General features: G+C 37.4%; 2 protein-coding genes across 2 annotated transcripts in view; one reads left to right on the forward strand and one right to left on the reverse strand.

Annotated features, from left to right (window-relative positions):
• LOC132159319 (NACHT, LRR and PYD domains-containing protein 12-like) overlaps positions 1-16,191 on the forward strand; it is a 206,474-nt gene that overhangs the window by 107,146 nt on the left and 83,137 nt on the right. The window lies entirely within an intron of this gene.
• LOC132159243 (gastrula zinc finger protein XlCGF49.1-like) lies at positions 2,596-3,198 on the reverse strand. Its single transcript, XM_059568784.1, has one exon. The coding sequence runs from the start codon at positions 3,193-3,195 to the stop codon at positions 2,596-2,598; it is 600 nt and encodes a 199-aa protein (XP_059424767.1). The 5' UTR covers positions 3,196-3,198.

Below are 16,191 nucleotides of genomic sequence, written 5' to 3' on the forward strand. Positions count from 1 at the left end.
CAGGAGGGAGGCGGACAGGTGGAGGCTCAGGGGGAGGGACGGAGGGCCAGAAAAGAAAAACATGGGGAACAGGCACTAGAATGTAAACACAACACAGAAAGACCAGGAGGGAGGAGGACAGGAGGAGGTTCAGGGGGAGGGACGGAGGGCCAGACTAACAGAAAGGAACAGGGACAGACGTTAACACAAAAACCAAAGGAAAAAAACAACATGAAGCCCCCCAGGCCGGAGCAGAAGACCACCACAACCGTGTAGTCAGGGCAAGCGCCCCCCAGGGCGGAGCAGAAGACCACCATGTCCGTGTGGTCAGAGCAGAAGCCCCCCAGGGCGGAGCAGAGGACCACCACGTCCTCGTGGTCGACGCCAGAGTCCCCCAGGGCGGAGCGGAAGACCACCACAACCGTGTAGTCAGGGCAAGCGCCCCCCAGGGCGGAGCAGAAGACCACCACAGCCATGTGGTCAGGACCAGAGCCCCCCAAGGCGGAGCAGACCTCCGTGCGGCTGGATCAATGGGACAACAAAACTCTGGTAATCCCCTGTCCAGTAATTGGTGCTGGCCTGACACTGCTCATGAAGATCATTGGTGACTTGCATTTGCTCATGAAGATCAATGGTGACTTGCCTTTGTTCATGAAGATCAGAGGTGACTTGACTCAGTCCTTGAAGACCACCGGTGACTTGACTCAGTCCTTGAAGACCACCGGTGACTTGACTCAGTCCTTGAAGACCACCGGTGACTTGACTCAGTCCTTGAAGACCACCGGTGACTTGACTCAGTCCTTGAAGACCACCGGTGACTTGACTCAGTCCTTGAAGATCACCGGTGACTTGACTCAGTCCTTGAAGATCACCGGTGACTTGACTTGACTCTGAAAGGTCAACGGTGACTTGACTTGACTCTGAAAGGTCAACGGTGACCAGCCTAGTCTCTGGAGGATCCGTGGTGACTAGCCCTGACTCAGGCTCTCATCCTGTGCAACGGCGCTGGGCAAGCAGCCATCTTGGGCCATGACTCTGGACAGGCGGCCCTCTTGTACTGTGGTGCTGGGCTGGCGGCCATCTTGTACTGTGGTGCTGAACCGGTGGCCAATTTGGGCATTGGCGCTGGGCTGGCGGCCATCCTGTACTGTGGCGCTGGACCGGTGGCCAATCTGGGCATTGGCGCTGGGTTAGCGGCCATCTTGTGCTGTGGCGCTTGGCTGACGGCCATCTTGTGCTGTGGCGCTAGGCTGACGGCCATCTGGTGCTGTGGCGCTAGGCTGACGGCCATCTTGGGTTGTGGAGCTGAACCGGTGGCCAATTTGGGCATTGGCGCTGGGCTGGCGGCCATCTTGGGCTGTGGTGCTGGAACGGTGGCCAATTTGGGCATTGGCGCTGGGTTAGCGGCCATCTTATGCTGTGGCGCTTGGCTGGTTGCCATCCTGGGCAGTGGTGCTGGGCTGACGACCACCCCGCCGGAAGAGACCGAAGTGGCTGGGTCATCCCACCGAAGCCGATGCTGCAGGTAGCGCACGAATTCCCAGAATTCCAGTGTCTCTAACTGCGCCATCTCCTCATGAGACACTGGATCATCCAGCCCGCCATTGAAATAGTCCTTGAGGGCCGCATCGTTGTAGCCCATGCCCTCGGCCAGGGACCAGAACACCTGAGCCAGGGCACCCACTTCATTGCCCTCTTGGCGGAGGGCGATCAACCGAAGGTACTTGGTTCGCCGCTCCGCCATCTTGGCTGGGGAACGGAAAAATGACATACCGCTGGTTCCTAGTGTGACGGAGTCCTTCTGTCACGGCAGGGATCCAATGAGGCACGGAGATAGAACCAATTGCAGGTAAGTCATTTATTAAAGGGTAATCCAAAGGGGTAAACAGTCCAGGCAGGGTCAAAACCAGAATATCAAACATAAACAAGACACGAAGACAAGGCAAAGCAAGGCAAGAAGCGACGGACATGAATAACTATAGGACATTAAACAAGGACTCCGTAACACAGACTCAGACAGACCGGGTATAAATACACAGAAGGATAATGAGGGAACAGGAGACAGGTGGGGAACAATCAATACTAACAAGGAGGAAGGTGACCAAATAAGGGAACAGGAAGTGATAAGGTGACAGACACTGTGAGAAAGGGGGACATCTAGTGGAAACCCAGGGACACAACCCAGACACTGTGACAAACGGCTTATGAATAGTCACAATATTTTACCTCAGAAAAGACAAGAATACATTTTTTTTAACAAATTTATTTATGAAGCATGTTGGGTTGTGTTTTTACTTGTGTTTTCTGTATTTCTATGTGATATCTTGTGTTTGTCATGATGCTACTATGCTAACTGTCACTTGTGGGATTAATAAAGTTGTTAACTTGTGCTGGATCTGAAGATGATCTACTCTGAATGTGTTTAGTGTGTTTGTGTAGTAGATGTTTGAGTGAAACAGTGTGGATCCTCTGGTGTTTCAAATGTGTAGCTGTAATAAAAGTCTTCTCACACTCGAAGCACATATGATCTCTCACACCAGTGTGTATCTTCTGATGAACTTTTAAACTCTGAAGATGTGTAAAACTCTCTCCACACAAAGAACATGAATGTGGTTCCTACTTTGAATGAACTTTCAGGTGACTCTGCAGGTCTGACTGACTGAATCTCTTGTCACAGTGTGAACACTTGTAAGGTTTCTCTCCAGTGTGGATCCTCTGGTACAGTTTTAAATGTTGAGTTGTAGTAAAAGTCTTGTCACACTCAAAGCACATATGATCTCTCACACCAGTGTGTATCTTCTGATGAAGTTTTAAATTGCCCAGTTCTGAAAAGCTCTTTCCACATAAAGAACATGAATGTGGTTTCTCTTTTGAATGAACTTTCAGGTGATTCTTCAGGTGTGAAGCTCTCACAAATGTTTTTCCACATTGATCACATTCATGCAGTTTCTCTCTGGTGTGGATGTTCTCGTGATTCCTCAGACTTCCTAAATCTGTGAAGCTCTTCTCGCACTGAACACACGTGAACGGTTTCTCTCCAGTGTGGATCCTCATGTGAACACTGAGAGTAAATTTGTTTGACAAACTCTTTCCACACTGAGTGCAGGTCAAACTTTTCTTGTTTCTTCTTCTCAGTAAAGAAACTCTTTCGGTCTGTGAGCGAGTGTTTTCGCTGGTTGTGCCGTGATGATTTTTCTGCTCTTCACTCTCCTCCATCAGATCTGAAATGGAAGTAAAAGCGTTACAATATAAATAAATAAAATATAAATCAGAGAAATGTGAGTGAAAGCAGACTATGCAAAATTATGACCATTTTTATAAAATGAGGTACAATGATCTACATTAAAAAAATGTGGACACAAACCCATGTTTCTGTAGTGAGAACTATTCAATGTTTGATTTTTTTTTTATTAAGTTAATTTTGAAAAATGTTTGGAGCATTTTTTTGTTTGTTAAATTTTATTTTTTGTTTTTTAAAGTAATGACCAAGCGGACAGTGGCAGACAGTAAGCTGATCATATATGTTTGATCAATTTATCCTTCTCAAATCATCACGACTTGCCTAAAATAAGATCTATAGATATACTAAAAGAGTTCAAGCATATAACAATATTTAAACGTTAAACATAGATAAATGTGTGCTATATCCAATAGTTTGTGCAGAGAGTGGAAGCTATGTGTGCTTTGCAGGACATGGAGGCGCCAGCGCGATCACTTGCATGAAATTACTTGAGAGTGATTCATTTGTAACTGTAAAGGGTCTACTTTTATTTTTGCTCACTCACAATATCAACAAAATGTTGTGCTTTTATAAAATAAAGAAAACAAACATGAAGCGCTTTCTGCCGTCTGGTCTTGAAAAGAAGTGCTTCACAAAAATGAACCGAAACTCAGCGAAAACATGTCTCACAGACATAAATATATCTATAGAAAGCTTTAACTTAGTACTTAATTAAATAAAACATACTGAAAACAAAAACTTTTTTATTATGATCATAATCCATGTAGAATCATGTCTAATGAGGAGATGGCAAGCACTGCACAGGAACAATTGGCTCATTGTTTGTCGTGGTTAATCAAAGCAAAACTCTTTCAAAATGCAGCTTTTCCTGAAGCATTGGGAACTTTTAATAAGTCCCCACGCTCCAACTTCTCCCTGACGCTCTGATTGGTCAACTGTCACCTGTATGCTAATGCGTGTGTTAGGGATGTTATTTTTGGTTATTTTTCCTAACCGACAAGCGACGCTCGTCAACAGATTATTAACTTTTAACTGACAAGATTATTTTAAATTAGAATTGAATTAAATTAGAAAGGATAAGTGTCTGTGACCTATTCAAAATACTAACATTTGTTTCCCGGGAATTCATTTTACATGCACAAAAAGCAGCAAACAATCTTCATATCACATCACGCACCTGCAGCTCTGTGAGAAATAGGCCTATACGAGAAATACATTGTTACTTAATAAATCAAGAAAATGAACAAAAAACTGTGCAACAAGTAGCCTAGTATGTGCTGCGCAAAAGGAAACCAGACAACAAAAAGAGTCATCCTATTTTTCTTTAGGCTTATAGCATAAAGATTTGTTTTTATTGTGAATGTGCACATATAAAGGGGAAACCATTTACAGTTACGATGATCTTTTTGACTAAAATGAGAAGTTGCTTCCACAGTTCCACTGCAAAAAAATTAATAAAAATAAATAGATAAATAATAAATAACAATGCAGTCTCTTCATTATCATAATAAAATACAGAAACACTGCGCAGTTTAAATATGTATATGTTTTATATGGTTTCAGTTTCGTTTTGTCTTAAATTAATTAGTTTTGGCTTGTCGTCTGTTTTGCTATAGCTTCTTATATTTGTAATTCTTCTTCTTTTCTAAATACTGTTAATTGAAAGGATTGTTGTGGAATGAGGGGAACTAAAATAGCCTAGCTATGTAAACTGTAATCCAGTACTGATTCCAAATTGCATGACAATAATTATAGTTAGTAACATAATCCATTACATTACACATTTTAGGTAATCTAATCAGACTACTTTAGATTACTTTTGACCTAACTTGATTTAAATAGGATAATATTCTACCATATTGACATAAAAATACAAAGAGTAATATATACATATATATATATAATTTCACAAAGCTTGTCAGAACATTCTGTTTTAGCTTCAAATTGGGTCATTATTAAATCAAATTATGTGTATGATTATTATTGTATAACTAAATGATATTAAATTATATAAATTATATGTATATGAATTATATAACAAAAATTAAATAACGGTAATAACAGATTTAGGTTAAATAAAGATGTCAGTCTTTATTTTTTTCATTTTAGGAAACAAATAAAAAAAAAAAAAACTAATTCTGTTTCTAATATTCTGTATGTTGCTCAAAAACAAAATATAAATATAAATAAAATAACACATTTTTTAAAACAAAAAATACGAGTTCACATATCGCACCTAAACACGCGTGGAAAACATAATTAGAACTAGATACTAAATTAGATAAAAATGCCTATCCATATACAGCTATGATTCGCGAACCCCAAACTGCCTAAAATGATTCGCGATCCCGCTACGAACTCCCGAACTGAGTCAAATGATTTGCGATCCCCAAACTGACTCAAATGATTCGCGATCCCGCTACGAACTCCCAAACTGATTCAAATGATTCGCGATCCCCAAACTGACTCGAATGATTCGCGATCCCGCTACGAACTCCCGAACTGATTCAAATGATTCGCGATCCCCAAACTGACTCAATTGATTCGCGAACCCGGGAAGTCGTGGCCTAATGGTTAGAGAGTCGGACTCCCAATCGAAAGGTTGTGAGTTCGAGTCTCGGGCTGGCAGGAATTGTGGGTGGGGGGAGTGCATGTACAGTTCTCTCTCCACCTTCAATACCACGACTTAGGTGCCCTTGAGCAAGGCATCGAACCCCCAACTGCTCCCCGGGCGCCGCAGCATAAATGGCTGCCCACTGCTCCGGGTGTGTGCTCACAGTGTGTGTGTGTGTGTGTGTGTGTGTGTTCACTGCTCTGTGTGTGTGCATTTCGGATGGGTTAAATGCAGAGCACAAATTCTGAGTATGGGTCACCATACTTGGCTGAATGTCACGTCACTTTCACTATGAACTCCCGAACTGATTCAAATGTTTCGCGATCCCCAAACTGCCTCAAATGATTTGCGATCCCGCTACGAAATCCCGAACTGATTCAAATGATTTGCGAACCCCAAACTGCCTCAAATGATTCGCGATCCCGCTACCAACTCCAGAACTGAGTCAAAGATTCGCGATCCCCAAACTGACTCAAATGATTCGCGAACCCGCTCCGAACTCCCGAACTGAGTCAAATGATTCGCGAACCCGCTCCGAACTCCCGAACTGAGTCAAATGATTCGCGATCCCCAAACTGACTCAAATGATTCGCGATCCCGCTACGAACTCCCGAACTGATTCAAATGATTCGCGATCCCCAAACTGACTCAATTGATTCGCGATCCCGCTACGAACTCCCGAACAGATTCAAATGATTCGCGATCCCGCTACGAACTCCCGAACTGATTCAAATGATTCGCGATCCCCAAACTGACTCAATTGATTCGCGAACCCACTACGAACTCCCGAGCTGATTCAAATTATTTGCGAACCCGCTATGAACTCCCGAACTGACTCAAATGATTTGCGAACCCGCTCCAAATTCTCGAATTGATTCAAATGATTCGCGATCCCCAAACTTCCTCAAATAATTTGCGAACCCACTTCGAACTCCCGAACTGACTCATGATTCGCAATCATTTCAGAGCTGTAACAACAATACTGTGAAACTGTGATATGTTTGCTTAAGGTTATCATACCATCAAAATCTCATACCGGCCCATGCCTAATAAATATATATGTATATATATATATATATATATATATATATATATATTCCATTTGTTAAACATTAACAACATTAACATTAAACATTACATCAAGGCTTCCCAAACTAGGGTTTGTGACTTTAATAAAAAGCTAATTAATTAAATCATAAAAAATTATACATTAAAATAAATAATTTTAAAACCAATCAAAATAAAATAAAATCTTACTAAAAAAAGTTTCATATTTCAATTGTTTACCTGCATGTCATGTGGACATAACCAACATCAGAGAATCATGAACATGCAAATGTGATAATTATTAATATATATATATATATATTTTAAATCTCAGGGGTACTTCAAGTAAATATTTTTGGTGAAAGAGGATCAGATGACAAAAGTTTGTGAATCTGTGTGTTTTAATGTGTTTGAAAGACAAACGTCTTCCAAATACACAATAATACATGATTAAATAAACTATAGAGTAATGATTCAAATAAAAATCAATGTGTTCATCAGTAGCTGATGCAATGTTGAAACACTTCTTAAACCTGAAATGATTTTTATAAATCAATCTTCAAATGCTGTCGCTGACAATGCAATGCTGCAATTTGGAAATAGTGGAATAACTATTAGGAATTTCACTGTTATCATATTTTTCTTTGTTTCACCAGTTTTCATAATGTAGACAGACTGAGTGCATAAGTCTTTGGTGTTATTTTATATAATAAAAAGCCTAATAAATCAGCACATTACATGAGATTAAATAAACCATGTGTATGAGTCCACATTCTGTTGCTTTGTGTTTACTGGTGAAAGAGCAATACCTGAAACACAAAAGTACATTTCTCAAAGAACAACAAACATTACGATTATAATTTAGAGCAAAAATAATTCTGATCGGTTTAGCCATTATACAACCTGACTAAAATGCTCTTACATTTCGTTTTCTTAAACTTGACTAAAGAAAAACAGGACAGGGTTGACTAAATATGATTACTAAAATGTACATTTGAGTAAAACTAAGAGTGAATTAAAAAATGGCTGCCAAACTTAATACTGCTGTGTGGTTAATTAATAATAATCTTACTGCTAAAATGTCAAGTTTTCATTGACTAAAACTAGACTAAAATGTTGAGACTTTCAGTCGACTAAAACTAAACAGGATAAGGTTGACTAAATGTGATTAAAACTAACAAGGACATTTAACTGGTTCTACATTATATTTCTATACACTTCTTCTAATCTCACACACTATTTAGGATGATAGTGTGAACATTGAGACACAGGGCATGTCTTTATAAATGAACCACTGAATCATTGACTCAAATGATTCAAAATTCACAAACACGAATCCTTCAGTAACGAAACACTGCCGTGTGTTGCTCAGAGAAGCGTTTGTAAGCGTTTTCATTAACCAAATGGAGCAAAAACTGTCAACTTTGACAATATATCAAATATTGAACTAAAATGTGTAAGAACTGCTTGTTTTAACACTTCAGGGTTCTTGATCTCTCATGTTCTCTCTGTTCTTCAGTAAACTCTGTCTCTGAAGATTTATCTTCTTCATGATGCTTTGATGCTCGTACTTGTGAGCTAAAAAATAATAATAATCAATCAGTCTTTTTTTATTATATTCATCTTCTCTTTCATTAATATACAGACAGATAAATATATAAGAAACACACAATTAAAAGATGCCAAATATAAGCAATGTAAGAATTTTAAAAGTGAAAGAATAAACATAGAAATATAATTTTACAAACTTGCAAGGTACAAATAAAGCACCAATGAATTGAGTTGAACTGAATGTGTTTTAGTTTTGTGTTTTATATGAAACATGGTTTGTCACAGACTAATGAATAAATGCTGTTGTGATAGTTTCATCTTGTAATGTCACAATAACTGATAACCGTGTTGTTTTCTGATCTTCACAGCAATAAAATGATCTTAATGTGTCAATGAACAGATCTGAAGTCATCAGTGTAATGAATGAGGTGAAAACAGGATCTATTATCATGAAATAAAGAGGATTTTGATCAGCTGATAATATTGATGAGTCTCAGACTAGAAACACTCATTAAACAAGACATTCAGGATCAGCAGCAGATCATCACTTTATTCTGACTGTTTGCTGATAGAAACACGTCTTTATCAAACATTGTGATTTGTCCTTATCAATCTGAACACATTTCTGTTATTTACCGCATTCATAACATCTGAGTATTTCGACATCTTATAGTTTTCTATGTGAAGAGTTTGCTCAAAACAAAAGGTGTAAAGAGGATTTTACAACTGCGTGAAAATAGTGAACTAATAGTGATCTAATCTAATCTAATCTAATCTAATCTAATCTAATCTAATCTAATCTAATCTAATCTTTGTACAACATTTCCTTAAAGGGATATTTCACCCAAAAATCTAAATTATGTAATTAATAACTCACCCTCATGTCGTTCCAAACCCGTAAGACCTCCGTTTATCTTCTGAACACAGTTTAAGATATTTTAGATTTAGTCCGAGAGCTCTCAGTCCCTCCATTGAAGCTGTGTGTACGGTCTACTGTCCATGTCCAGAAAGGTAAGAAAACATCATCAAAGTAGTCCATGTGACATCAGAGGGTCAGTTAAAATTTAAACATATTTTGGTCCAAAAATAGCAAAAACTACGACTTTATTCAGCATTGTCTTCTCTTCCGTGTCTGTTGTGAGAGAGTTCAAAACAAAGCAGTTTTTGAAATCCGGTTCATGAACGAATCATTCGATGTAACCGGATCTTCTTGAAACAGTTCACCAAATCGAACTGAATCGTTTTAAATGGTTCGCGTCTCCAATGCGCATTAATCCACAAATGACTTAAGCTGTTAACTTTTTTAATGTGGCTGACACTCGCTCTGAGTTAAAACAAACCAATATCCCGGAGTAATGCATTTACTCAAACAGTACACTGACTGAACTGCTGTGAAGAGAGAACTGAAGATGAACACCGAGCCGAGCCAGATAACGAACGAAAGATTGACATATTTGACATTTTATATATATATATATATAAAATGAATAAATAGGCCTATATGAGAAATACATTTTTACTTAATAAATTAAGAAAATGAACAACAAACTGTGCAACAATTAGCCTAGTATCTGCCGCGCAAAAGGAAACCAGACGGCAGAAAGCGGCATCGTATTTTTCTTTAGGCTTATTTTAAGCATAAAGATTTGTTTTTATTGTGAATGTGCACAAATAAAGGCAAACCATTTACAATTACGATGATCTTTTTGACTAAAATGAGAAGTTGCTTCCACAGTTCCACTGGAAAAAAAAAAAATAAATAAATAGATAAATAATAAATAACAAGGCAGTCTCTTCATTATCATAATAAAATACAGTCAGTCAAACATGAAAAAACATAAATATGTAGTAAAATCTGTGCCATTAAGTTTTATCACTGTACCACCGTGATGTTATGCAAAACATTTTGTTTTACGTAGATATTTGAATGTGAGTGAAGTACATAATAAATACAAATACATCGCAAATAGGGAAACATTTGATTTTGTGTCGAATGAGAGACCCAATGTTGGTTTCAGTTTCGTTTTGTCTTAAATTAATTAGTTTTGGCTTATCGTCTGTATTGCTATAGCTTCTTATATTTTTAATTCTTGTTCTTTTCTAAATACTGTTAATTGAAAGGATTGTTGTGAAGTGAGGGGAACTAAAATAGCCTAGCTATGTAAACTGTAATCCAGTACTGATTCCAAATTACATGACAATAATTATAGTTAGTAACATAATCCATTACATTACACATTTTAGGTAATCTAATCAGACTACTTTAGATTACTTTTGACCTAACTTGATTTAAATAGGATAATATTCTACCATATTGACATAAAAATACAAAGAGTAATATATATATATATAATTTCACAAAGCTTGTCAGAACATTCTGTTTTTGCTTCACATTGGGTTATTATTAAATCAAATTATGTGTATGATTATTATTATATGACTAAATGATATGAAATTTTATAAATTATATGTATATGAATTATATAACAAAAATTAAATAACTGTAATAACAGATTTAGGTTAAATAAAGATGTCAGTCTTTATTTTTTTCTTTTTAGGAAACAAATAAAAAAATAAATAAATAAACTAATTCTGTTTCTAATATTCTGTATGTTGCTCAAAAACAAAATATATATTGTGTCCAGTTTTTTATTTTTTATTTTATTTTTCCCAGTCATTTAAAAATAACACATTTTTTAAAACAAAAAATACGAGTTCACATATCGCACCTAAACACGCGTGGAAAACATAATTAGAACTAGATACTAAATTAGTTATAAATGCCTATCCATATAAAGCTATGATTCGGGAACCCCAAACTGCCTAAAATGATTCGCGAACCCGCTACGAACTCCCGAACTGACTCAAATGATTCGCGATCCCCAAACTGATTCAAATGATTTCGCGATCCTGCTCCGAACTCCCGAACTGATTCAAATGATTCGCAATCATTTCAGAGCTGTAACAACAATACTGTGAAACCGTGATATGTTTGCTTAAGGTTATCATACCATCAAAATCTCATACCGGCCCATGCCTAATAAATATATATATTCCATTTGTTGTTATTAACATGAAGTGCATTTAACATTACATCAAGGTTTCCCAAACTAGGGTTTGTGACTTTAATAAAAAGCTAATTAATTAAATCATAAAAAATAATACATTAAAATAAATAATTTTAAAACCAATCAAAATAAAATTAAATCTTACTAAAAAAAGTTTAACATTTCATTTGTTTAACTGCATGTCATGTGGACATAACCAACATCAGAGAACCATGAACATGCAAATGTGATAATTATTAAAATATATATTTTTTAAATCTCAGGGGTACTTCAAGTAAATATATTTGGTGAAAGAGGATCAGATGACCAAAGTTTGTGAATTTGTGTGTTTTAATGTGTTTGAAAGACAAACGTCTTCCAAATACACAATAATACATGATTAAATAAACTATAGAGTAATGATTCAAATAAAATCAATGTGTTCATCAGTAGCTGATGCAATGTTGAAACACTTCTTAAACCTGAAATGATTTTTATAAATCAATCTTCAAATGCTGTCGCTGACAATGCAATGCTGCAATTTGGAAATAGTGGAATAACTATTAGGAATTTCACTGTTATCATATTTTTCTTTGTTTCACCAGTTTTCATAATGTAGACAGACTGAGTGCATAAGTCTTTGGTGTTATTTTATATAATAAAAAGCCTAATAAATCAGCACATTACATGAGATTAAATAAACCATGTGTATGAGTCCACATTCTGTTGCTTTGTGTTTACTGGTGAAAGAGCAATACCTGAAACACAAAAGTACATTTCTCAAAGAACAACAAACATTACGATTATAATTTAGAGCAAAAATAATTCTGATCGGTTTAGCCATTATACAACCTGACTAAAATTATTTTCAAGCTTGAGAAGCAGCTCTTAGATCACTTCTGCTGTGGTCATGGGTGTGCTGATGAGGATCTTGTTCAAGATTGTTCTCCATAAACAGCTGGAGAAGGTCCACAGCAGCACGAGAGCTTCTGAACTCTTCCTTGCAGTAGATGAGACTAAGCTCTGTCTTCAGCTTACTCTCACTGAGCTCTGGATAGACCTTCAAAGTCCTGCTCAGTGCATCTTCAGGAAACACCATTGTGTCCTGTTCAAACCTGTCTGCTTGAAGCACAGTGACACTAACAAGGTGTTTGTGAAGGAGAACTGCTCCATGGTGTGTGAGAGTATGGTATCACAGACCTAGAGAGTGAAGGAGGGAAACAAACATGATGTAGTGATCACAAAATGACAATTTCAGCTGAAACAATTAAACATGACCAGTTTTAAGTTATAAAGGGAGATCAGTTTCAGTGTTTGGATCCATAATTTCTCAGAAATTCATACACATGGACAAGACATCTGAGTAAATAAGTCAAGTTTGATGAATTTCTGCTGCTCAGGGAGCTAACAGAGATGAAGGCTGTATTACTAATGTTGTCCCCTAGAGGAAATCACACAAACTCTTTTAGATCACTATTTAAAGACTGTGAAAATGGTAAACACTTCAATTTTAGTAAAAATGCATAGAAATATTAATCTCCAAAATATATTATTATAATATTATATTACTATCTCAAAAATACATACTACCATTCATATTTTTATATCCTAATGATATTGAAAAATGCCAACTATGACTGAATATATGCCCAGTTGAAGGAAAGTGAATATTAAATTGTAATATTTTTAATGCATTAAATGGAACAATATTTCTAAAACGATTCTTATTTGAAAAGAGACATGGCCATTGTATAAATGTATATTTTAATAATCTTCATATCTATAAGAGGGAGCGGACAAAAATAAATAAATAAAATATTTGCAACAAATGTAGCTGTATTGTTTGAGTTACCTTCTATGGGTAATTGTAAATGTCTTCTCATGTATTTTGATGACTTTACAATATGTTTTCTGAAATATTTCAGTAACCTTAAGATATAATCCTCCCATTAATCCCACACACATCTATCACAGCGTGTCTACAGATATAAACTGTCACGGTTCATGAATTCACCGTCTCCTGCTGGGTTCATGTTACGTCATGTTGATTGTTTCATGTGGGTGTTACTGCAGGTGCAGCTCATTCCAACAGCCTACTTAATGCTCTGTCTTTCGTCTCATGTTTGTCAGATCGTTGTTTGAGGTCCTCGTGGTTCATGTCTGTTCGTCCTCCAGCGTTCCTGCTCATGCTCTGTTTCCTGTTCGGTCGCTTCTGGATTATCACCATCATCCACGGATCTATCACCATCACCACCTCCACCAACACACTCAAGATACCCACTCACCTGTCTGTGCTGCCGTGGAGGTCCCTGCGTCACTCTCCAACATCCACTCACCATAACCTTCCTTCAAGAAACATCATTTACTTGCATTTGCACTATTTACTTGCACTATTATAAAATCATCAAAGACATGAGAAGACATTCTCCACCTTCACTGTTTTGGTCAACCAGGAGAGAATTTATGCAAAGGAGGAGTAAGGGTAATAATGAGTAATAATAATAATAATAATAATAATAATAACAAATGCAGGAGGAGGAATACAGCTGTGAGCTGATCTTCTGTGTGTCCTGCTGGAACTGCTGGATGCTCCTCTTAACGTGATCTGAACCTGTGTCCTTCTTCTGGAGTTTGGCATAGAGGAGATCTACATGTTGTAACAACAATCACTTTCTGGGGAATAATTAACTCAAATGAAGTGAATATACACGAGTCTATGAATATGATGTGCTTATTGCTTACAAATATTAAATTACCCAAAGAGGGAATAATAAATCATTTAAAGGTAACCTTTACTAGAATTAATTTAAGTTATCGAGACAATCTGTTCGTCCCGCGAACTGATGCTAGACTTCCTTATCAAAAATCAATTAAAATACCCTTCTTACAAACTCCAAGAAATATTAATCTTCTGATCAGGAAAAACAATAATTTCTGTGTCTGTACTATTTTGATTACTGAAATTAATTCCAAGAAAATGAAACTTTGTAGCTTAGATCACACGATTCAGGGACTTCGATTTAATGAGCAATAAAACCAGTTAAATTCAATGAAATTATTGTATTTAATAAAAGCAGACTAAAGAGTACATAACTACAATTCACACAGAGTAAATATGAGTATATAGCAAAACAAACAGTACCATTTAAACAAGATAAACGAACAAGAATAGTAATGAGATAAAGAGGGAGATAAACGAGAGAGAGAGAGTGACAATTTTCAAACAGTTAACTTTGCAAGAGACCCCAAGTCATTGGATAATTTCACAAACATGGAATAGCCTAGACAACCTTAAACAGCAATTTGAAGTTGCGATATAAGAAAGTACTTGCTTTGATCTGGCTCTTGTGTGTAGCTGAGTTCAAATTGTCCGTCAGTGCGGCTTCTGCGTTGTTATTAAATAAAATAAAACAAACTAAGATGAAACGAAAAGTAAAGAAAAACAAACAGAGAGACTTCTTGAGAAGTCCGATCGCGAACCTGAGAACCCCCTCTTTCTCTGGTGGAATGCCAAGAACAAGATAGGTTTACACCTATCTTTCCGTATGAACCAATGAAGTGTGAGAAACTGAGGCGGGAAAAATCTTCTTAGTTTGCTGATTTCCGCACTGGTCTAATTTATGGCAATGACAAAATTAAACATTTTTCCTCAGAAAGATTGTACTTCTGACACGATGCATTTTTGTGTAATTTGCCGTTGAGATTCGTCACAGTCGGGTTTTTATGATTATACAGACACCATAAACTATAACTTTGCGAGTCAGGGATACAGAATCCTAACTACATGCATATAAAGTTTGATTAAACACACAGTAAACATTATATCTGTTCCACTATGCCACGTGAAAACATCATAAGCACATAAAGAGATACAATTAAATACATTTAGAGGTAGTTTTATCAAAAGGTCCATGTGCGAGCCAGAAATGCTGTGTGTTTGTGTGTGTGTGTGTGTGTGGAATTTGTGGTCATGCCGGGTGTAAAAAGGCGGGTGTTTTGTCTTTCCTTTGAGGCTCACAAGAGTATCTATGGACTGTCTCGAAGGTGTAATAACTGTCACCCACGTCAGGATGTCGCCGACATCGCGGCGCCTGAGTGGTGAGTTATGTTGGAAGATGTTGTAAAACGAAAGTCCTTGTTTTTACTCAAGTTCTGGTCTTTGAGTGCAGAATGTGTTAGAGAGTCAGGATTCATTAATATGGAACAGATGGTTGAATACCATCCGCTCATTAGTGTTACAGTGCGGCATGATGTTGTGGAAAAGTTGCAGAAAAAACTTGAAATCTGACTTTGGGTTTGTGAGAAGTGGCCTGTTGCATGATCGGATTGAGCTGATGTGTATAGCAGTGGATGTAATGGGCATTTGGGTCCACATCTTCATCTTCCTCTGAACACCTGCAGTGTCACTCCTCATCACTGGATCCATCATACGCTTGGGAGATGAGTTTATCTTCTGATCCTCTGGAAGGATGACAGCAAGACACTCTTTTAGTGTAGTTGAACCCAGGGGAATAAACAAAAAAAAACTTTGCTTTTGGCATCAATGTAGCACAGCCGAAGCAAAAGTGGACACTGTGTGGCAATATCGGTGTCTCGTCGTCCTGGATTGAGAGAAAATCACTTCAGCTAGTCAATGATTCCCATCAGAAGTGATAGAAAAGCCCCGAGTGTAAGCTCGACCGAGATCACTTGACTGCTGATGAATTTACAAG

Source organism: Carassius carassius, chromosome 16 (assembly GCF_963082965.1).
Source record: "Carassius carassius chromosome 16, fCarCar2.1, whole genome shotgun sequence".
NCBI lineage: Eukaryota > Metazoa > Chordata > Actinopteri > Cypriniformes > Cyprinidae > Carassius > Carassius carassius.